This window comes from Pollicipes pollicipes, unplaced genomic scaffold (genome assembly GCF_011947565.3).
Source record: "Pollicipes pollicipes isolate AB1234 unplaced genomic scaffold, Ppol_2.1 Scaffold_4295;HRSCAF=5057_pilon_pilon_pilon, whole genome shotgun sequence".
Taxonomy (NCBI): domain Eukaryota; kingdom Metazoa; phylum Arthropoda; class Thecostraca; order Pollicipedomorpha; family Pollicipedidae; genus Pollicipes; species Pollicipes pollicipes.
In genome coordinates this window covers 6015764-6038087 of record NW_023596461.1, presented here as the reverse complement: position 1 = coordinate 6038087, position 22324 = coordinate 6015764, and the positions used below count along the sequence as shown (strand labels likewise).

Here is a 22324-nt window from a genome sequence, read left to right as displayed (position 1 = left end):
AGGTTAAGCGCCGAGCCAACGGTCCCGTTGTCCGACAAGGGCGCCCCGTTCGCTCCTGACCGCCTCGGTCGCTAGCCCGAATCTCGCCGCAAGGAGACCATTCGTGCCGATACGCGGGCTGGACGTCATGGACGGGTCCGGGCGGCGCCGGCCCGTCCCAGGCGTGTTCACACGCCACGCACGGCGCCCGGCCTGCCGTGCTGCTCTCAGTCAGCGGCCGCGGCCTCTGCGCCGCTCCGACTGGACGCGGGGCGTTCGTGGCGCTTTGGCCGCGTTCGTGGCGCCCCGGCGCCGTTCGGGGCGTTCAGGCAGCGTTCGTTGCGCCCCGGCGCCGCTCGGGGCGTTCAGGCGGCGTTTGTGGCGCCCCGGCGCCGCTCGGGGCCTTCAGGCGGCGTTCGTGGCGTCCCGGCGCCGCTCGGGGCGTTCAGGCGGCGTTCGTGGCGCCCCGGCACCGCTCGGGGCGTTCAGGCGGCGTTCGTGGCGCCCCGGCACCGCTCGGGGCATTCAGGCGGCGGTCGTGGCGCCATCGGCCCGCTCGGAGCGGTGCGCTCTTTGTCCGCGCGCTCGGGGAGGCGGGCGGTCGGCGTTTTTGGCCAGGTTTTGTTTGTCCTTTTTATATGTGCTTGGGACGATAGCGATAAACGGCGGGCGCCGACCGACAGGCCTGACCTTGAAACCTTTAGTCTTGTGTTACACGCTCGTCTGCGAGACCGCCATTTTGTACAGTGGAGCCCACAATAAGTGTATAGACACGCATCTTCATCTCTTTCTGTTGTGGGGATCAGGATAAATGCTCCTTGATCCAGCGCACGCCGAGTGTTGCATGGCACTCACCATGTTCCCAATCGTCATTAGGAGTAAACATACGGAGCGAATGTGCCATCCGATTAGACATCTTCCGCAGTGTTCGACTGTACATTCGATAGCAGTTGGCTTACATTTTTACGGGATGGGAGGTGAATTTAAAAAGGCTTGGTCCTGAAAAGCATCAATGCGCTGGACGCAGATGCGGTCCGCTTTGTGGCTAGGCGGGAGCGGGCCGGGGTGAAGGCGGCGCGGGCGCCCGCGCCGGACTGGAGCGGCTGCATGCGTGTCCTGTGTTCACCCGGACCGGACCGCCGCGCCGCCACCTCCGCCACCCCGTCGCCCCGCCGCCCCGCCGCCGCCCCGCCGAGCCGGCCGGCCATTTGTGAAGGTGACCCCGGCGGCGGCCGCGGCCGCGGCGGCCCCTCAATCGATGGATGACCGGCGAGCAGGGCCGGCCGGCCACCGCCGCGGCGGCACGGGTCAATCAATGGCGGCGCGGCGGCCGTCAAAGGCCGCTTTGGCCGCGGCCGCCGCCGGGGCGGGGCGCCTCGCCGACGGCGGCCAAGCCCCGATCCGCGCCGCCGGTCGGAGCGACAGCCGGAAAGAAGCGGCGACGGCGCCGGCTGACAGAGGGGCGAACGCTGCCCAGACGGCTGGCAGCCGCGTGCGCGGCGGCCCTCGCCGCCGCCGCCGCCGCCGTCGCCGCCGCTCGCCATGTGTACAAATGACCGCCGCCTGCAGTTGTTGATGTTGCACGGCACGGCCTTGATCCGGTTCGGCGGCGGCGGCGGCCGACAGACGGGCTGCGGGGCCGGCGGCGCGGGGACCGCGGCAGACACGCGGCGGACCGGTCCCGGAGCCGGTCCCGGCGCGCCTCCGGTGGAGGGGGGGAGGAGGGTCAGCGGCGGGGGCCGGGTCACGTCGGCCGTCGCCGCAGCGTCAGCCGCCGGCGGGTCGCTGTTTGTTGCCGTGTTTACGTGGCCCCGGCGGCCCCGGTCGGCCCCGGCCGGCCCCTCGCCAGCTGCGGCCGGCCTCAGGGGGCCGGCCGCTCGGCGGCGCCGCCAGAGCCCTGACCCGGTCGCCGAGGCTGACCTCGCCGTGGCGCTGGGCGGTCGGCCCGGCGGTCGGCGCTCCTCATCCCCCTCACGTGTGACCGCTGGCCGGATGAAGGGCCGCCCGCGCTTCTGACTGCGGCAGCTGCCTCCTCCGGATGCGAACGTCGTATGCGCTGCAGCCGATGCAAGGGAGGATTTAGATCGCCGGGCAGTGATGCGAGCAAACCGCAGTGAGTTCATTCACCCAGCCCAGCCCGTCGATATCTAACTGGATCCGTAAACGGCACCCGGGGTCTGGAAGCAAGATCTAAGCACCAGGGGTTCTTTGTATCCAGGATATATGTTTTGGATCCCAGCACATGTCTGCGATCCCGGTCGTTTGGCTGGTTGAGGGAGATGAGGAGGGTCTGCTCCACAGGGCCCATCTGTTTGTCCCTGGGCTGTTCTTGGAACCCGCCAACAGCAAGCGACGCGAAGCATGGGGCACCATGCTTTGCACTGCGGAGGCAGGATAAATAAATGCGATGGGTGCAACTGCTGAGGTCTGCACTGCAATGCCCCAGAGGTCAGGCGAGTCGTTATCGTGGGCATTTGCCAGGCTCTGCTTATTTACACAGCGATAGGCTTACAAGAGTGATGGCGGTGGCGTTGTTTGTCGGCCAGACTGGAGAGGCCGGTTTCTATGAGGCCCTGGGACCGCAGCCCTCGCTGGAGCCGGCGATTGTCGCCGCGGCAGCCGGCTGCGCGGCATGCCGAGCGACCCAAGTGCGACTGACATGGGAGCGCTGAGTCAAAACAAACCGATCGAACGAGATGTGTTTATTGATGCCGTGGCCGAAGCTACGCCTTGGTGTAATCTGTGGGCCGTCGTAGTTTGTCTTCCGCTGGGAGCGGGGCGGAGCGCAGGAAGAGCGGAGCACGCCTGAGCCGGTCTTGGGACGCAGCGCCTGTCGACACTGCCGGCGGTGCAGGTCCGACGGCCCCAACACCGGCCGGCATGGCCACCAGTCACAGAGCGGAGATGGCGACGGAGCCAGTGGCATCACAGAACGCGCTGGTGCCAGCGACGCGAAGCCCGCGCCGTGCGGGACGGCGGCCGGAGCGCGGCGGCCCGGCTCTGTTTTAGTTTTGGCTGTGACACATCTTGGCACACCGTCGCCGGCCGGCGCACCGAACGGGTTTTGGGCGCGGCCGGCCCGGCGGCTGCCAGCGCGCCGGCCCGAGCCGCCGCCGCCGGCGCGTCCCGTCGCCGCTCGCGTCACGCCAACGGCCGTGACCGGGCCGCCAGCTGACCTTTCGCCGGCGCGGCCCGCGCCGGCCGGCGTGGTGGGCGGCCATAAATCGGCAGGCCGTCGGCTGTCGGCCGTCCATCGACGGCGCCTGACGCGGCCGCCGCGGGGCGACGCCGCTCCGGACGACGGCCGGCGCCCCCCCCCCCCCCCCCCTCCTCACTCTTTCCCCGCGCCGGTGACGGCGGCAGCGGCGGCGGCGGCGGCGGCGGCGGCGGCGGTGGCGGCGGCGGCGTCTGACGACCGGGCTGGGATGGCCGACCATTGGGCGAGACTGGCTGGCGCGGCGCCGCCCGCCCGCCCGCCCGCTCGCCGGACCTACGGGCCGACCGACCGGCCGAGCGACGGACTTCGAACAAAGAAAACCACCATCGGAAAAGCGCACCGCAAACGCGTACCGTAAATTGGCGCACTGCGTGGCGGGCTGGGCCACGGCCGCCGCCGCCGCAGCCGCCGCCGCTTCGAACGAGGTCGGTGCCCGGCGGCCGGCGGGGGCGCAGCGCTCACGGCCGAGGCTGGGCCACGGCCTGTGTGAGCTAGGCGAGGCTGGCGGCGTCGTGGACTAGCGCGCACAGGCTGGGTCACGACCTGGACCGGCTCGTCAGGTTCCGCCTCAGGTGCACCGCCTCTCAGACGAGATCTGAGGAAGCCGGACCACGGGCCGCGGTTTGGATGATGCTCAAGGCGGTACCCGGCACAAACGCTCAGCTCGCGCTCCACTGCGGCCTCTAGCGCGATCCTGGGCAGAACCGGCGCCGGAGCCCCGGTGACTGGTACTGATGTCCCGTCCGGTGCACGGTAGTCAGCCCGGCCGATCAGTTATGCAGCTACTGTTGGCGGCTGGAAGACGGCTTGAGTGCTTGCGGTTGTAACGGTTGTCGTTTGGTGCTCAGCTTTGTGGCGCGAATGTTACCGGGCTCCCGCTGAGTTAAGACAGCTGGGAGCGGATCTTTATGTCGTCACGCAGATATTTGTGATGACATGCCATATGGAAGCTATCATGCCAGTCGACACACAGACATCTACTGCGCTGCCACGAGCCTTACATTTCGCGCCTATCTTTGCGGAATATCGTATTCCTGACAACGCCTTTGGAGCTGCTATACCGGTTTTCGAAAGCGTTAGACCGCCGCGGCGATCAGACGGGAAATCCGAAAAGCGCTGCTCAGCATGCCCCCGGCCGACCGTCAGAGCTGATTACAGGGCAGTATTTTGTGTGCTGTGCCAGTTGCAAATTTTCAGTTTGTCTTCAGAGACCAGAGATCTTCGGAGAAAATGCACGGACAAACTAATGCCGTCGTGCCATACGACTGCCATTGCACACTTCCCGCCACCCCGCGGCCATGCGGCCGTCAGGCTCGCCTCTGCCAGAGGCGGTACTTGGAGCCGGACTGTGCGCCGGAGGCGGTACGCGAGGTCGGCGCGCCGGCGGCGAGTGTAGGCCGCCGCCGCCGCCGCCGTCTGCCCGTAAATTTGCCACCATTCCACCCGCTGGAGGCATAATTGCCGCAATTACGGCCGGGAGACACGCTACGACTACGAGCTCGCCATGCCCGTCGGCCGCAGACGGCTGTGCACGGTCGGCCTGCCCGGCCACCGCCCCCCCTGTCTGCCGGGCGCGCCTCCGTCGGCCCGACGCTGTCATGGCGACCGTAGGCGCGCCCCCGCCCGATGACGGCCGGCCAGTGCAACGAACGACCGGCCGGCCGCCACCACCCGCCGCGCGCTTTTTGCTTTCGCTTGGCGTCGTTTCTGGCGGCCGGCGGTGTCAGTGACCGCCGCAGGGCGGCGCTGGGGTCGGCGGCCGGCGACGGGCGGCTACAGCCGCAGCGGCGTCGACGCGTTCTAGTGGTGCTTCTCACCGCCGGGCTAGCGGCTTGGGAGATGGCCATTGTTTTCGCTACGTGGGCGAGCGAAATAGCGGAAGGAGGCAGCACCTTCCAGACGCCGCGAAACATGGCAGCATCCCGCGTTGCCGTATCTTGCAGTCAATTTGATACGCCACCTCCTATCTGTACTACACTCATTGGCCTTGGGAATATTGGACATCCGGGAGTGCGCAGCGCATGACCTGACGCCTCGTGCATTGGGGCCTCCGGCGGCCGCAGTTACGCCGCGTCCAACAACGTACGGGGGCGCGCCGTCGCAACGCCACCGTGCATCGATTCTCTGTAAGGCGGCGATGTCGCGCCCTCGCTCGGTGGCGTGTCGCCGTCTGCCGCCGCGCGTCCCGCCCGTCCCCTGTCAACGGTCGGCACCGACACCGCCGCGCTCGGTCCTCACCCCGCCGACGTCCGCCCGCTCTGTCCTGCGCCTCGCTCTGCCCTGCGTCCAGCTCTGTCCAGCGCTCCGCTCTGCCCTGTGCCACGCTCTGCCCTGTGTTCCGCTCTGCCCTGCGCTCCGCTCTGCCCTGTGCCACGCTCTGCCCCGTGTTCCGCTCTGCCCTGCGCTCCGCTCTGCCTTGCGCTCCGCTCTGCCCTGCATCCCGCCTTGCCTTGTGGCGTGATTTTGGTGGTGGGGGGTTCGTCGACTGCGAGGATGCCTTGCACCTGTGTGCTGTGTGTTCTGTATCGTCATACGTCAATGTTGGAGCTTTGTAGTTTTTTCCCGCATTGCTTTACCCATAGCATAGCAGCAATATCAGCATCAGAACACCCAAAACACCACCTCAAATCATTCAAAATTGAAAGGATATTTTTTCCGCGGGAGAAACGATGTATTTCCGCTTACAAAGATGTCAGCATATGTGCCACAGTGGTGCCCGTGCCGCGAGCCCGTCTCACGGTGCCCGCGACCTGGCCGCCCCCTGAGCGAGGCCCACCCCTGTGCCCGCAGTCGGCGTCGGAGGACGTGCCCGAGGACAAGCGCTGTCGGCTGGAGGAGGCGGCGCCGGCGGCGGCGCTGCTCTGTCCGCCCGGCTTCCTGGACCCGGCGCTGCTGTACCGCTGGCACGGCTGGCCGTACGTGGCGGCGCTGCCCCGCCTGCTGCCGCCCTCGCCGGTCGCCGCGCCGGCGCACACCGCCACCAAGGAGCCGGCGCCCGGCGCCGCCCTGCATACCACCTCGTGAGTCTGAACCCGCGCTCATGTATCCGGCTGGCTGGTTGGCTGGCTGAGTGGCTGGCTGGCTGGCTGTCTGGCTGGCTGGCTGTCTGGCTGGCTGGCTGAGTGCCTGGCTGTGTGGCTGTGTGGCTGGCTGGGTGACTGAGTGACTGATTGTGTTGTGCTGTGTTGCGCTGTGTCGCCAGGTGCCCCGCAATACCTGATACACGAGATGCCGTCCGTGGCTCCGTCTTCGGCATGTCCTTGTGTGCCGGCGGTTGGGGCGGGGCGGCTGCGGCGGCAGCGGCGGCAGACTGGCTGCCGCCGTGGCCACTGCCGCCCTCCGGCCGGCCGGCTCGCCCATTCATCGCGCCGCACGGATACGGTTCCGCGAAGCGCCGTCGGCCAGTTGCCAGCTCTGGCCAGCGGGCACCTTAAATACGCGAGCCAGGGACTCCCGGAAAGCCGTAGCACTGCGCCTGGCCGTCTGCCGGCTCCGACCGCGGCGGCGTGCGGCGGTGGGCTGGCGCCGCCTGCTCCTGGGACCCGGCCGAGCACAGACGCCTCCGGCACGGCTCGCGTGCTGACCGCCGCTGTAAGATGGACATTGACGCGATGTGTGCACGTCATGGCGTGGGAGGGAAGAGGGGGTGTGGGAGGGGGGGGGGGGGGTAGGCAGGCGTCCCCCAAAACAAAGCTTTTTATTTTCGGGAATATTTGGTGATTTTCGTCAAAATAGCGAACACCGCGGGTTAGAAGGGGCATGACGGCAGCTGACACTTAGCTGCCAAAATGTGAAGGTAAACCCTGTTCTCCTTCATGGAAGGGACCGACTACAGATCCGACTTCTCCGCCGACTCCAGCAAGCAGCCGCCGCCACCGGTCAAAATGCTGACAAAACATATGGGGGTGGGGGGGGGGGGGGGGGGGCAAGGCCCTCCAAAGGGATGTAAATCGTCACTCATGGAGCACTGTCCGTCCAACAAGAAATTCACCGGTCTTGCAAAACCGTTCCTCATCGACCCAGCGCCTGATGGTGTGTGGTTTGCGAGAGACTTCGTAGTGACCGTTACTAGGTGCATTCCCAGACCGCTTCCTTCTTCGAGCCTGTCCGCACCTGCTGCTGGCGCCGCAGTTCCCTGCGCCATGTACGGCGTCGGTGCGCGCGGCCGTCCGGCGGCGGTCACCAGTCTGCGGTCGGCCTGTGCGGCGGCCGGCCGCCACACGACCTTGGCAGACCGCTGCCCCAGCTCCGGCCGCGCCTGACCAGCGCAGCCGCCGCCGCCGCCGCCGCCGCCGCCGCCGCTGCGCTCCGCTCGTGCTATAACCGGCGGCGGCCGATTCCCAGAAAGGCCTGGCCCCGCCCCCGGGCCGCCCGCCCCCCACCCCTACCCCTCTGCCATTGAGGGCATGGCTGGCGGCGCAGCTGGGAGCGCGGCCCCGCGCCACCGAGTGAGACGCTGCCCGCCGCTCAAAGAAACCCGGCCGCTCCGAACAAAGCGCCCCGGTTCTTGAAGGCGCTGCGGCCCGCTGCGCGGAAACCGGCGGATTGTGAAGCGCAGAGACACCCGGCGATCATCGCAGACGGCCCGGCCACCGATGAAAGAGACTTGCCGCCGATTTGGGACGGGCGGGCGCGGCTGAGAGTTCCCCGGCGGCCGGACGGCCGGCTCACGTTCGGGGAGAAGTCATGCCGCAACTTCCACGGTCCAAACTTGAGTGACACAAGTCTGCGATTGGCAAACTTCGGCGCGGGAGAACTTGCCGGCATTGCCAGTCGATGCCGGACCGTGCGCGCGGCGAGCGTCGTCTTTCCGCTGGGAGGGCGGCAGCTGTGTGGGCGGCGATCCGCTCCTCGACCGCCGCCCCGCCCCGCCCCGCCCCGCCGCCGTCGCGTTCAGCGGCGCCGACCGAGCCGGGCCCGCGGTCCGGGCGCCACCGACCTTTCGCTGTCCGCGGGCGGCCGTCCGGCGACCCGCGCCGCGGCTGGTCACAGCCCCGGGAGACCGGAGAGGGGCAGGCAGGTCGGCGCTCGAGCGCCGGCCGCCGCTGCCGCCGCCGGCCGGAGTGCGGCCGGGTGTCAACAGCGTGTCGCGCGGCCGCGCGGGCGAGGCGGGCTGGAGCGGTCCGCGTTCCATCCGAGGGCAGGTGTCGCGCAGCCAGCCGTTGTTGTCTGCGCGTGCTGAATGTGATGGGTAGTTGGTGCGTCCAGTGCAGCTGTTCTCGATCGTGGAATGTTTGTGTGTGTGCTGTTGGTGGTGCGGTTTGCGGCTTGTCGCGCGGGACGTGTTGATGTGTGTTCGGGGTGACGTGTTGGAACTGTTGCTACACGCTGTTTGGCAAGCGAGCCTCCTCTCAGTCTCCGTCTGACCGTGATGGACGGCTCGTCCAGTAGGCCAGCTATGTGAGCGAGGCGCCTCCTCAAAACACGCCTTTGTGTGTCAAAGTGGATGTATTTTCTTTGCGTCGGGCCGGCCGCCGCCGGCCGGGAGTAGGCCGCGCGCCGCCGACCTTGTGCCGTCCGTCGGTCCGTCGGCCGGTCGGCCCGCTGGCGCTGACGTGTGCGTTCCGGACCGACAGGCGAGCGTTCCTGTCGCACGAGCCGCCCGTGCTGCTCCACCCGGACCGCGTGGTGAAGAACGACGACGTCAAGCAGCACGAGCGGCACTTCCAGCCGAATGTGGCGCTGGCGCCGCACCAGTCGGCCGGCGACAAGGTACGCGGCACGCGGCGGCACGCCGGCTGCGGCCGCGCCCGAGCCGCCGGGCAGCGCGCGGCCGACGTACGGTCGGGGTTTGCCCTTCCAGCAGCCGCACAGAGATGGCGGGTGCCGCGCCGGGGCGGATGGCTGAGCGGACGGACGGGATGTCGTGGACAGTGTCAGTGTCGCACCAGGTGGTCTCTGTGACGCGATCCGGCTCGCCTGTGGCCCTGTGACCTGGGCGAGGGGGGGGGAGATCTGCGACTGCACCCGTCCCCGAGAAGCAGGCCGTGGAACGCTCCGCCGCACGCCCCTCAGCCGTCTCCAGTGGCGGCGCGGTGGCGCGGCCGGCCGCCGTTCACCCCGCTGTGACGCTCCGCTCACGCCGGCAGGGTCGCGGCTCGGACGGCGACTCCGCCGAGCTGCTGGCCGACGTGGACGGCGCGGTGGCGCGCGTGGCCTCGCTGGCGGCGCCACTGTCGCCCGGCGGACGCGACGCCGTGGTGGAGACGGTGCGCGCGCTCGCCGACGCCGTCACGCGACTGCGCGCCTGAGAACAAGCAGAAGACGGTGAGTGGTGTGAGCGGACGGACAAGAGGGGGGGGGGGGAGAAGGGGGGGGGGGGCGTCGTCCGGCGGGGGTCGTCGGGCGACGCTCGACGCGGGGGTTGTGCGTGCCGTCAGCGACGCGCTTGGTTGGACATGGTAATTGTGACGCAGAGAGCGAAACCCGGCCGATCGTGGATAGCTGGCTACGGAATCTGCCAGGTATTCGCGCTGACGGCGTGCGTTGGCCTCCCGAAGCCCCAGAGCTGCCGCCGGTCGTGTTGAGATTCGATGTTTGGATAGAGTCACCACGTGGCCGTTTGCTCTCGCTGGTATTCCCTGAAGTTCCGTAAGCGTTTGAGCGCGGTCCGCCAAAGCCTAAGAGGCGGCTGTCGCTGGCTGCTGGCGGCGTCGATCCAGCGCCTGCCGCTCAGCGGACGGCGCCGCCAGGGGCGCCAGTGTCGCGCCGCCGCCTGACCGCCTCGCCGCCCGCAGACCCTGCTGGAGGAGAGGACCGCCCACCTGCGGGACCTGATCGTCACGCAGCAGAAGGATGCCGCCCGTCAGGCTCTGATGGATGCCGAGGTAACCGTTGGCGGCCACTCGGCCGTCTGTGCGCTTCGACCCGCGCGGCAACACCTCTGGCTGTCGGGCTCGTCTGATATAGATGTGGAGATGCATTACTGGCGCAGCTAGGTGCAAACGGTCGCGGAAGGTGCAGATAAATGCCAGAATTATCTTGTTTTGTGCAGCTACTTTCGTGCGTTTGATGCGATCATTTTCACCGGCCTTGTTGAAGCTCTTGTTGGTCCTAAAGAAGAATGCCAGGCTTGATGCGTTAGTGGCTGTGCGGCCGCGCACCGGGACGCGGTCAAAGCCAGTCACTGCCACATGTCAGCATCGACGATCCCCACCATGCGATGTACCGCAGCCGACGTGCCTCGCCCAGGCTCTAACCGCCCCTCCCCCTGCCAGCAGGAGAGCGAGGGTCACAAGGTGGCAGCGCTCGACTGCGTGGTGCGCAGCCGCCGGCCGTCGCCGCCAGGCTCGACGCCCACCAGCCCCGCCGGCGGCGCCGCCAAAGCCAGCAGCCGGCCGGCCAGCGCCGAGTAGTGCCGCATTCCGCCGCCGCGCGGCGCCACCGGCGCTGCCGTCGCGCCGCGCCCCGCAGGCGTCGCGGCCGACGGCGGGCTATGCGGAGCTGGGGCGCGCGAGTCGTCGGTCCGGGCCGCCAAAGGCGGCCGGCGCGCGCGCGGGACTCACCGGCCGCGGTCTAACCGCGCCGGGATGGCGCGCGCGGGACTCGTGGGCCACGGTCTGACCGTGCCCGGGTGGCGACGCTCGCCGACCGTGGGCGACGCCGCGGCCGCCGGCCAACCGACCCCTCGGGCTGTGGCTTTTCTGTGAAGGCGCCGGCTCCGCCGAGCGGTCGGTGTTTCTGTCTGCGTGCGTGAGTGCGTGAGAGCGAGGCGGGCGCGCCGACCGCGGCCTGCGCCCGCTGGGCCGCGCTGACCACCGCCCCGCTCCGCCCGAGCGCGGCGGGCGCCGGCCAGGTCACGTGGCGCCCGGGTGCCGACCCTGCCGCCAGCCAGCGAAGGGCCGACCTTTTGTGATGGGGAGTCAACCGATGATACCCGCTGTAACACTACCTGAATTTTACCTCATTAACAATGCTACCAGACAGTCCAGTAGCCAAGAGTTTGCGTCAGTGTAACTCTCCGTTGTCTTAGAAATACGCCGCTTCTTCCAGTCGTACCCGACGCGACGCGACGTCGCCGCTCGCCTCGCCGACGCTGCGCGGGCGCCCGCCCCGGCCCTCCGTGACAGAATGTCTCCGACGAGAGCGCCCCGGGCTTTGCGGCGGCCGGCTCGGCTCCGACCGCGGTTGTGTCGTGTCAAATCTCCTTTCCCGTGGTGTGCGACTTCATTCACTTATTACTGTAGTGTGCTCGTCTCGGTGGGCGACAAGACGCGCCCGGCAATGGTCGAGGCGAGGCGCGCGGCGCGCGGCGCGCCGCCCGCCCGCCGGAGCCCACCTGCTAGTACCTGATGGGACCGTGTTGCTGGGTTTCTTGTTAATTGTAGAGGCGTTCTGCTATCGAGTGCTGCCACTGCCTGCCGAAGCTGCCAACTGTGACGTCAGACTGCCGCGCGAGCCGTGTCCGGGCGGGCGCGGGCGGCGCGCACCGGGGCCGACCCGTCGGGCCGCGCCTCGCGCGCCGCCCGCCCCGTCGCCAGCCTCTCTGTGCATCCACACAATGACGCGGCCGCTCACAGCGTGGAATTGGTGTTGCACGATACGTTCTGGATGGTGGAGCTGCGCGTTTCGGCCGCGTCAGCTCCCCTTCCCTTGTGTTTCCGTTCGATCTGCGCAGCGTCGGCTGACGTTCCCTTGTCCTTTGTCTCTTCCTTGCCTGGTATCTCGCGCAGCTATCATACAGTACAAGATACTCAGTCGGTTTTTGTAAGCGCGAAGAAAGCTTTGTCAGGACACTCATTGTGATACGAGAGGTCCATTGGCAGAAGCGTGAAACTATGGTTCGGCCGGTGGACGGCAGATGGCAGGCGCTATGTTGCGGTCCTGCTCTTCGGCACGCGGTGAAATAATTGTTCTTGTGCATGTTCGTTATCAATGCCGCTCGCTGCTTTTAGTATAACATTTAAGTTTTGTTTTGAATAAACATTGAATCGTTACCGGTTATGTTTTCTTGTTTTCTGACGCTGGCTTGATGGCACAAGTTGCTGTTCAAAACGTGCGCGATAAGAGCTTTCCTCGGTTTCCGGGCTGTTGCAACTTTGGCATGGCACCGCGCTCTTGGAAAATATTTGCGTCGACAGTACACTACGCTTATGACCATACCAGTTTGATTTTCTGTTTTACATCACTTAAAACCTCAGAGTATCTGTGCGCATGGTTTTGTCCTGTGTTCGTGTGTTACCGGTCACCTTTCGACGACTTGCCAGGGTAGGAAAGAGATTGCGGACCTGATCACTCGCACCGAATCAGAACTGTGTGAACTCATCGTTTATATGAGCTGAAATGCGCGACGTGCGCGTCGCCACCCAGGCACGGTCCTTCGCCCCTCAGAGCCCTGGCGGCGGCCTGCCAGTGTCACACAAGGCACATGCTCTTCCGTGTCGAAAATTCCGAGCGATCGCTCGTACAACGCCAAGACTTCGCTGAAGTGGAGAGCATTTCATCGAGTCGCACACGTGATACCTTCGGATGCCCTTTATTTAAAAAGGTCTGTGCTACAGCACAAGGCATATATCGGACTGCTCCGTAACGCTGGAATGATAAAAGTTTGCGAAAACTGTGTAATTTTCCTCGAAGTTCTTCAATGTAAACACGTTGAAACCAGCCTGGAACAGTTTGCTAGGATCTTGCTGTAAGTGAACTCAATTTTAGCCATGAAATGAACAAGAGTAATAAACGATGATCTGTTTAATGCGCTGCGAATATATCCCAGCTTTGCTGGGATACCCGATTTATAATTTCGTAGCAGCAAGTTTATTTGCTTGACATTGAATACGGGAAATAAACATTGAGCATGGTTCATAAATCGCCCAAAAATCGAAACGGCCACAGCCACTGATGCAGCACTGCAGCACAGGATTCGAGCCAACTCGAACATGCCAGGACAACCCACGCTCAGCCTACTGTCGGTCCATACAAGCGGCCCCTCCAAAAACGCTTACAATGCGATATGCAGAGGGCCAGTACGAAGCAAGTACGATACCCTGCAGTGTGAGGGAATTCAGTAGTTTGGCTCCCATAGTACGGCTGATTAATTTCGATTCAAATCGATCAATATTCACCAAATCAGTTCATGCTGCATGTTCAAAACGACCGTCTTTGTCCGGTAGAGTCCGTGGTGGATAGGGATTAAAACAACACCAACACAGAACCTGAGTTGCAGTAAAGCAAAGCCACATTTTCACCCCAGCCGACCCTCAGCCCACGTTCAGCTCACCCTGGCCTATACCGGCGGCCCCTTCAACAATGCTCAATATGTGGCAGGTGGAGGTCCATTGCGTCATGAACACATCGCTTCTCTCTAATGCGGAGGGAATACAAGAGTACGTCAATTTTTCAGATAATTATGTAATTCACACCCATTTTGATATGGAATCATTCCTATGTATTCATATAACATGTTTAATGATTCCAACACGCACTCAGGATTCGATCCAGAGATGAAACGGAAAGCTATGAAAATGAGCGCGAGAAAAAAAAGAAAGAACACTCTGGCTTCCTCAGGCCAATTTGCAGGCCGCCCGTTGAACGCCTCGTTAAAGTCTATATGGAACAAAGTTTTGAGTGAAAAATCGGTCTCCTACCCGTAACTCTAGAACGAGAAGTACAAGGAGAAAGCGTCGCCTAACTTCGGAATCAGCTCGGCACGTACAGCCGTTCGAGATACAATATAATGACTTTTGGTGATATGTGATTTAAGACGATATATCTGAATGTGGGTTTTTAGGTAAGGTCTCACGGTGAGTTTTAGGATGAGAACCTGTTTGGACTGGCCTAATCTTCATGGGGGCTGATGTGTCACAGGCCCAGCTAACGCCTAGCTGGAAATCAGCGAAGTCCTAAGCGCTGACGGCATCAAGATCTGATCTCGTTGAAGCAATGCTAAACTCAATGAAAAATAAAGCGTTGGGGAAATATGACTTTAATTTGATGTAACTCAAACATAATAGCCTCTAATAGGCGGTAAAAATTGGACCACACAAAAGCGATTAGTCGACGGGACTGGACAGGTGGGACAGCCCACTCGAACCCCTTTGAGTACTGGTATTCAGGCCGGCAGCATGTCAGTGACTGGTCAGGTGGGACAGCCCTCTCGACCACCTTTGAGTACTGGTATTCAGGCCGGCAGCAGGTCAGTGACTGGACAGGTGGGACAGCCCCCTCGAACTCCATTGAGTACTGGTATTCAGGCCGGCAGCAGGTAGTGACTGGTCAGCTCGAGAGACAGCACGGTGCTTAGCAGCAGTTGGCGCAGAGCATACGAACAAGCTGGACTCTGAAGTCATACTCATACCAGACTCCCAAACAGGCATGTTTACACTGGGCCGTGAAGAGGCCCGAGCACGTCACGCCAGGATACTGTGTCATGCCGTAAACCCAGAAACCCAGTCTCCCGGTAGGGCAGAGTATGGTGACGAGTCCAGACCACTGGTGGAGAAGTCCAAAGTGGTGTTGAGCTTGCCTCCGGACTGATCTAGATGCAGCAGCGACCGTTTCAGGCGCACTACGAGGCTACGCGGAAGCCCATGAATTATGAAGTTCTAGAACCACTTTTGACACTTCTGGCACATGGAACACGTCGGCTTTTCTTCTCCGTCAAGCGCCTCTTCCCTGGCAAAAAGGCCAAACCAGTCCTCCAAGCGCACCTGGCCCGTCATGGATGGGATCGGCAGGCTCAGGTCCCAGAACGGGTCAAATGTTGCGGACACGTGGCCACACACCGTGCACCGCAGCGTGAACTTGAACTGCCCGACAAACAGGTCAACGAACTTCGAGTTTTTCAGAAACAGGAAACGATTCCGGGCCTCGTGCGGTTTCTGCCTAGCACTGAGGCTGTCATCGATGTGGGTGTGTTTAGGCTGGGTCGACCGTGCACCGACCGTGGGATGAGCGTGGGTCGACCGTTGGGTGACCGTGGACCGGCCGTGGGCCGACCGTGGGCCGGCCGTGGGCTGACCGTGGGCCGACCGTGGGCTGACCGTGTGCCGACCGTCGGTTAAGCGGTGGCTGACCGTGGGCTGAGCGTGTGCTGGGCGTGGGCCGTTTTGACAAACCTAACACATTCCCTCACTCATACTAAAACCAGAAAGCAGGGGTGTCAATTTTTATCAATTATGAGGGGGGGGGGGCGAACCAAAGGCCCGACAATCTATCCCGCCCCCCCCCCCATTTTTTTCACCGGATGTAGCCCACTTCATTCTGATCAAACGCAATATATGTTTTAACCTTTATATGATTTGTAAGCCTTAGAGCACCGATGGCGTTCTTCTATGGTGGTCATGGGAGTCGACACGCATTTTGGTTGCGGGGGACGGGGACGGTGTCAGCCATGCAGGACTTAGACCATCCCATATTCCACAGCTTTTCACTTTAACCTCACAAGCCACTGCGTCTCTTTTGGCGCTAGGTATGTGAAGTTTATTGCATCGGTTATCGGTTCAGCTGTAACGATTTGTAACTTATGGTGAGAGTAGCCATGACTTTTTGTTATGAGAGTGGCACGAGACGCCACTACGCAGAAATATCTAAGAAGATAGTCTTTGTGTTATAATCACCATTTACCCACGTTTTTTTGTAGTATTCCAGCCAAAAAATTGGGGGCCAAGCCAACATTGGGGGTCCAACTCAACATTGGGGGGGGGGGGGGCAGGGCTCTCACAAAATAATACAAATCGACACCTGTGCCAGAAATCGACTGTGAACATGTGGACGCTGGAAAACACTTGTATGGAGCGCGCTCTGCTGCGACCTGCCGGGGTCACGCCCCATAAGGCGAAGGAGCGCATGCCCACCTCCTCCTGCCTGGCGGCTTCGCGGGAGCTCGCCGCCATCTTGGTGTTTTCGGCAACAACGCCATTTGATCTCGGAACGACCCTCTGAGCCTCTGCGCAAGCGGCCCAAGGAGCGGCTTCTTGCGACGGTCGCCGACTTAGCGCTGCAGATGACCGTGGAGACCGGCCTCCGCTAAGAGGAGTACCGGCGCCACTAACAGTGCATGGCTCATGGGGACGACGGCGGTGCTGGTGAACGGTCAATGCCCCCCCCCCCCCCGAGCGAGGCAATAGCCTAGGCAAGGGGGCACATGGGGCACGCCCCCCCCCCCTTGGTCCCGACGGGCCCCTAGGTTCCCTCGACACCTACGATTACAGGCCCGATTTGAGGGCCAGAAGGGTCCTAAAGGTCAACCGGAGGTCGTATTCAGGGACACTGGCACGCAGGGCCGGGCACTCTAATGTCAGCTAGAGGGCCCAGTGTGCTGGCATAGGGTCATCTAAGTTGATAGGTGCTTATATGCCGGTCAGATTCCACCAGTAACGAACAGTCTGTTCCGTGGTAGCATGAGCCTGAGGGCCAATTTTCCAAGCAAGGACAAAACCGGAGCTAGTGATTTACATTGGTCGGGACCAAAACGTCTGCCAGAGGCTCACAGCGCCTATAAGGGGCCCTGTTTTGGCAAGAGACCCTGAGTCAGCCAGATGCAGTGTTCGAGGGGTCTCGAAAGGCTTGGAAGCCTCACCGGATGCGAGGATCTAGGGCCCGATTGGAGGGTCTAAGGGCTCAATGGGCTGGTTGTAGCCTTATTCAGGGGGTCAGCCTGCGGGGATGGGCCCACGAATGAGAGTCAGACGGCCCTTTGCGCTGATCAGGCACCCCGAGTCGATAAGGCCTATAGGTCGGCTAGGCACTACTAGTATCGCGCAGCCAGCTCCGTGTCGGCATAGGCCTGAGGGTCTACTTTCCAATGAGCTGCGAAGCCGAGGCCGGTGGTGGTGATTTGGTTTTTAAGGGCGCGTCGGCATCAGGGCCATTTTGCGCCCACTCGATGACGGTTATCTACCTCTGCGACGACGCGATAAGCATGTTGTCAGCTAAGAACAGGTAGTATCACTGGCGCACTTACACTGAGGGGTGAGTGAAAATAACGTCAAAGTCAATGTGTGCCAAAAATGTGAATATATCTCCAAGATCACCACATGGGTCTCGACCGAGTAACCGATGAAGGGGCGCAGGAGGAAAAAATCGTCGCCTCTCCGTCTCAAGGCGCCGGCATGAGACGAGCACATGTTCAACAGACAACCGGTCCCCGCATCTATCACACCGTGGCACATCCCTACGCGTCAAGTAAAACGAGTGTGTTGCATATCTATGGCCCAACCGAAGCCTACAAAGGGCGACTTCCTGGAAGCGGCTTCGGTGATGGGAGGATTCCCAATCATCCAGTTGGGGCTTGATTTCCCTGAAAGCGTGAACATGTTGGTCGAACATGTGCTGCCACGTATTGCGGACGTATTTGGAAATGACTGTCTTCAGATCTCGAGCGGGTACATAAACTGGTATTGGGTTTCTCTCACACGCCGCAGCTTTCGCTGCGGCGTCGGCTTTTTCATTTCCCATTATTCCTATGTGGCTGGGGATCCACATAAAAGTGATACGGCGGGAAGTGTTGTCCAGCCATTCCAGTTCCTCCCAAATTGAGCGCGTCAAAAATGAGGGGTCACGTAACAACGCCGTCGGGTCTAATGATAAAAGTGCACTACGTGAGTCGGTCAAAATGACTACATCCCTTTCAGGACGACAAGCAACGTACTGAAGCGCTGCTAAAATAGCAAACAGTTCTGAGGAAAAACTGACAGGTGCTGCGGGAGGCATAGACCTACGGTATGGTCACCGCTAACAGATGCGCAACCCGTTCCTGTTGAGCCCTTGGACCCATCGGTAAATATTTGTGGTGAGTTCGCGTATTGTGAGATCTGTTCCAACGAATGCGTGAGGATCTCTCGTGGTGAAGTGCCATTTTTAAGATGCTGACAGAGTTCCAAATCATACTCAATACTCAGACGTCTCCACGGAGCTGGGTCCCGCAGAGTGTGCGGGGCGATGTCATCCAGCGTAATAAGTGACTCGTCTAGCCAGTCCCGGACGCGCAGGCACATCGGCCGCGATGACGTGGGCCGCCCCCTCAAGAAAGAACGGATTAACGTCTGAGAGAAGATGAACTTAAAGGCTGGGTGATCCGGAAATTGTGAAACCTTTATAGCGTAATTCAAAGTAAGTCGTTGTCTCCTAAGAGGCAAGGGCGGTTCATTCGCTTCCACCAGCAAGTTTCTTGTTCGGGTCGTACGAAACGCCCCAGTGGCTATACGAACACATGTATGGTGGATTGTGTCCAAAACCTGCTTTGAAGATGTAGGAGCACTATCGTACACAGGACTAGCATAATCGATGACTGATCGAACTAAGGCCCTATACAGGTTCAACAGGGTGCTTCTGTCGGCTCCAAAGGTCATACGACACATTACTTTCATGAGGTTCATGCACTTGAGACACTTAGTCTTAACCATCTTAAAGTGTTGCTTAAACGTGAGCCGACGGTCAAACGTGAGGCCCAGGAAACAAATGTCGTTACAAACTGGGACAGTGGCATTATACAGTCGCAACTCCGGGTCTCTACAGCCTCTAATCCGTGAGCAGAAGTGCATGCACTTAGTCTTGGTGGTCGAAAATTTGAAGCCATTCTTAAGGCTCCACTCAGTTAGTCGAATCAGGCATAACGGAAGCTGCCTCTCAGCAGACGTCGTTGTGGATGCCGCACACCAGATGGCAAAGTCGTCCGCAAACAGTGACCGACTGACGGTAGGTGGCAGACAGTCGGCGATATCATCGATCATCAGCGCAAACAGGGTTACGCTAAGGACGCTCCCTTGGGGAACACCGTCCTCTTGTTCATAGCGATCAGATAGTATGCCACCCACTCGGACGCGGAAGAATCGACGACGTAAAAAGTTTTCAGTGAAGAGTGCCATGTGACCTCGGAGTCCACACTTGTGTACTTTGCTAAGAATGCCATAGCGCCAGGTGGTATCATAAGCCCGCTCAATGTCAAAGAAGGCTGCTATCGTGTGACGTCTTTGTTTAAAAGAATGTCGTATAGCTGTGTCTAAGATCGTTAAGTGGTCAACAGTTCATCGGTTCTTCCGAAACCCGCATTGCGCTTTGGAAAGACAGCCGTGGGTTTCAAGGTACCACATGAGACGATCATTCACCATCCTCTCTAGCACTTTGCATAGGGATGAAGTCAGCGAAATTGGGCGGTAGTGCAGTGGATCGGAACCATCCTTTCCGGGCTTCCGTATCGGGACTATAATGGCATCCCACCACGACTCCGGGAAGTCATCTTGCAACCATATGTAGTTGAAAAGTGAGAGTAAGGCATGGAGGGACTCCTTCTTTAGGCGATTCAACATAACATTGTGGACTTTATCCAATCCAGGCGACACACTCTTAGCTCTCTTAAGAGCAGTGCAGAGCTCCATGACAGTGAACGGTTGGTTGTACTCATGAATCTCTGAGTCAGGAATTCTAAAATTGACTGCCGTCTTCTCACTTCGTTCCTTGTAACGAATAAAGCGTGGGTCGTCTGTTCCATGTCGGCACCTTTCTGCAAATGCGAGACCTATTTTGTGGGAAACTTCCTGTGTGTTCAATATCGTGATTCCCGCCACTTTCAACACCGGAACTGCAGTGGAGACGCTCCTACCGGAAGTGCGACTAACTCGCTGCCACACTGCACTCATTGGGGTGTGACGATTTAAACCATTTACATATTCTCTCCATGATGTACGCTTTGCCTCACATATTGTGCGTTTCGCAAATGCTCTGGCCTTTTTAAAAGCGATGAGGTTGTTGGTCGTTGCAGAACGCTTAAAAACCCTGAACGCCCGCTTTCGCTTGAGAATTGCCGCCTTGCAGTCCTCTGACCACCAGGGAACAGGGATCCTGCGCGGCTCAGGTGATGTCAAGGGAATGCAAGACCTTGCAGTGTCGACAATTGTGGATGTCACTTGTTGTGCAAGAGACGTTGCATTGTCGTCCTCGGTCGGCTGCACTCTAATATGGCACTCATCAGTAAACTTTTGCCAGTTAGCACGTCGAAGGTTCCAGCAGGAAGGCCTCCTGCCTGGGTGTCCAGCATTCATCCCAAGCCATATTGGGAAATGGTCGCTCCCATATGTAGTGCTCTCAACGAACCAAGACAACCGACAGAAAAGGGACGAGGAGCAGATAGAAAGATCTATCGCTGAAGTAGTGCTGGACGGCAGAGATATATGGGTATGCCGGCCGGTGTTAACAACACAAAGATTATTTGTATTCAGCAAACGCTCAAGATGTCGGCCTCAGCGGCTTGTGTGACTACAGCCCCACAAAGGGCTATGGGAGTTGAAGTCACCTAGCAACAAGAACGGCGATGGAAGCTGATCAAAGGTGGACTGTAGTGTCGAATCCGGTACTTCCTCAGCAGGAGGGAGGTAGATAGAACAGACAGTCAGCCTCAGCGACCCAAGGTCGACGACGACAGCAACAGCTTGAAGGTCAGTGTTAAGACTTACAGGAGAGCACGGTATACTGTGATGAACTTAAACCGCCACCCCACCATGGGCGATCGTGTCAGTTCTCACGTCTTTCCGAAAGATGCTGTAACATTTGACGTTAATTTGGGTGTCATCAGACACCTTTGTTTCTTGTAAGCATGCCACAACCGGGTTACGATAAGATAAGAGTGTGTGTAGGTCCGACATGTTGGCCCTCAAGCCACGCATGTTCCATTGTAAAAACGTCACTGGCATGCTAGGTATGCTTGTATGTGGGGTTACGGTTAAGATCCATCGGTACAGCTTACATCTGCTTTAAGCGTTCACCTAGGGCTTTGCACTAAACAAATCTCCCTGGCGACGCTCTACTTCAGTGGAGGTAAGCCGGACCCTTGGCCGGGCTTTGGGACTTCCACCCTCCGTAGGCGACGTCGGCCAAGGAGGGGCACGCTTTGTTGCACGACCCGCCATCGGGGAAGGCAGGGTAGGCCGACCCGAAACCCCGTCCCCAGGTGGAGGGATGGGAGGCGGACCCATTGACCCTCCCGGTGAGTGGGGCGGAGTCGACAGCGGGAGCCGGCCCCCCGTCCGCTGTGCAGACGCCGACCTGGCGGCGCGCCCTGCAGGGCCAAGGTCCAGAGAACCCGGACGAACAACAGTTTCAGAGGGGCGGTTCCGGGAGGGAGCGACGACTGGAGGATGCCGAACCTTGTCCGGTTCCCGTGAGCCGGGGGGACCGGCGTTTCCGGCAGGGCCACTATCTGGGGAGCCAGAGGGGCCCAACTCTCGTAGCGCCCCTGTGCCAGCGACGACAAATCCCGTCGTAGCTGGTATGGATGGAGGGGGAGATGGAGCCCGGGAGGGCGTGTCTTCAGCACGGGCTGGGCCGGGGTGCGATGATGGGGGGGGGGGGGGGGCGAAGTCCACGACCTCGCTGGACCGTGGTCCATCCCTCGTTCCCGGGTCGCGACCCAGCCCCGGGCTCTCTGGCAGCTCCGCCAGGGGGTTCCAGCCCCATAGGCTGAGCTCCTCTAGCGGCGGCCAATGCCGCAGGTGGATTCTTTTCCGGAGGATCCGACCTCCGGTACGACGGAACAGCAGAGCCAGTTGATACAAGTGTGCTTAGTATCAGCTGTACAAACTCGCCTACAGTCATGCCTTTGAAATTACCAAGTCCATTCAGTTTCAGTGCCTCGTTGGCTGCGGGTGTTACTTGGACTAAATTTCTTGCCGGATTCGTAAGGGCGTCTTTGTATGTCCTTGTCGTGGTCGCATCGTTGTGTCGGCGTTGGGCCTCCGGAAACGAGACTCCTTCCTTCACTTTGATGTTCAGGACAGGTTTCGCTGACAAGAAGGACTGACAGCTGCGATATGACGCCACGTGACCCTGACCACAGTTGACGCATTTCACGGTTTCTGATTTACACTCAGAGTGTTGGTGACCTATTTCCGCACACCTTCCGCATCTAACTTCTTTCCAGCACTTGTCCGTGAAGTGACCATACGTCTGGCATCGGTAGCATCGGACAGGGTCGGGTACATAGACCCTAACAGGAACCGACTGATATCCCACGCGGACCCTATCTGGAACTCTTGCAGAGCAAAACGTCAGAATAATTGAGTCAGTATCGGTCAGCTCTCCTCTCTCTCTCCTCTTGATACGTCTCACCGCCGTCACCCCTTCCTCACACAAGCCCTCAGCAACATCCTCATCACTCACGCCGCGAAGGTCCCGGCAAGTAATCACACCCTTGGAGTA

The 22324-nt window shown here is 60.9% G+C and overlaps 1 protein-coding gene and 1 long non-coding RNA gene across 2 annotated transcripts in view; both read left to right on the top strand.

Annotated features, from left to right (window-relative positions):
• The window catches only part of Snoo (Sno oncogene), a gene marked incomplete at its 3' end in the record, with an annotated part of 38641 nt that extends 32544 nt beyond the window's left edge, over positions 1-6097 (top strand). The window contains exon 2 of the mRNA XM_037219497.1: positions 5987-6097. Within this exon, the coding sequence (XP_037075392.1) occupies positions 5987-6097 (111 nt within the window). The remainder of the gene's footprint in view (positions 1-5986) is intronic.
• Positions 6098-9444: 3347 nt separating this feature from the next.
• On the top strand, positions 9445-10559 carry LOC119097631 (uncharacterized). Its single transcript, XR_005094174.1, has 3 exons — positions 9445-9463; positions 9934-10023; positions 10417-10559. It is a non-coding gene; the product is annotated as an uncharacterized LOC119097631 (long non-coding RNA).
• The last annotated feature ends 11765 nt before the right edge of the window (positions 10560-22324 follow it).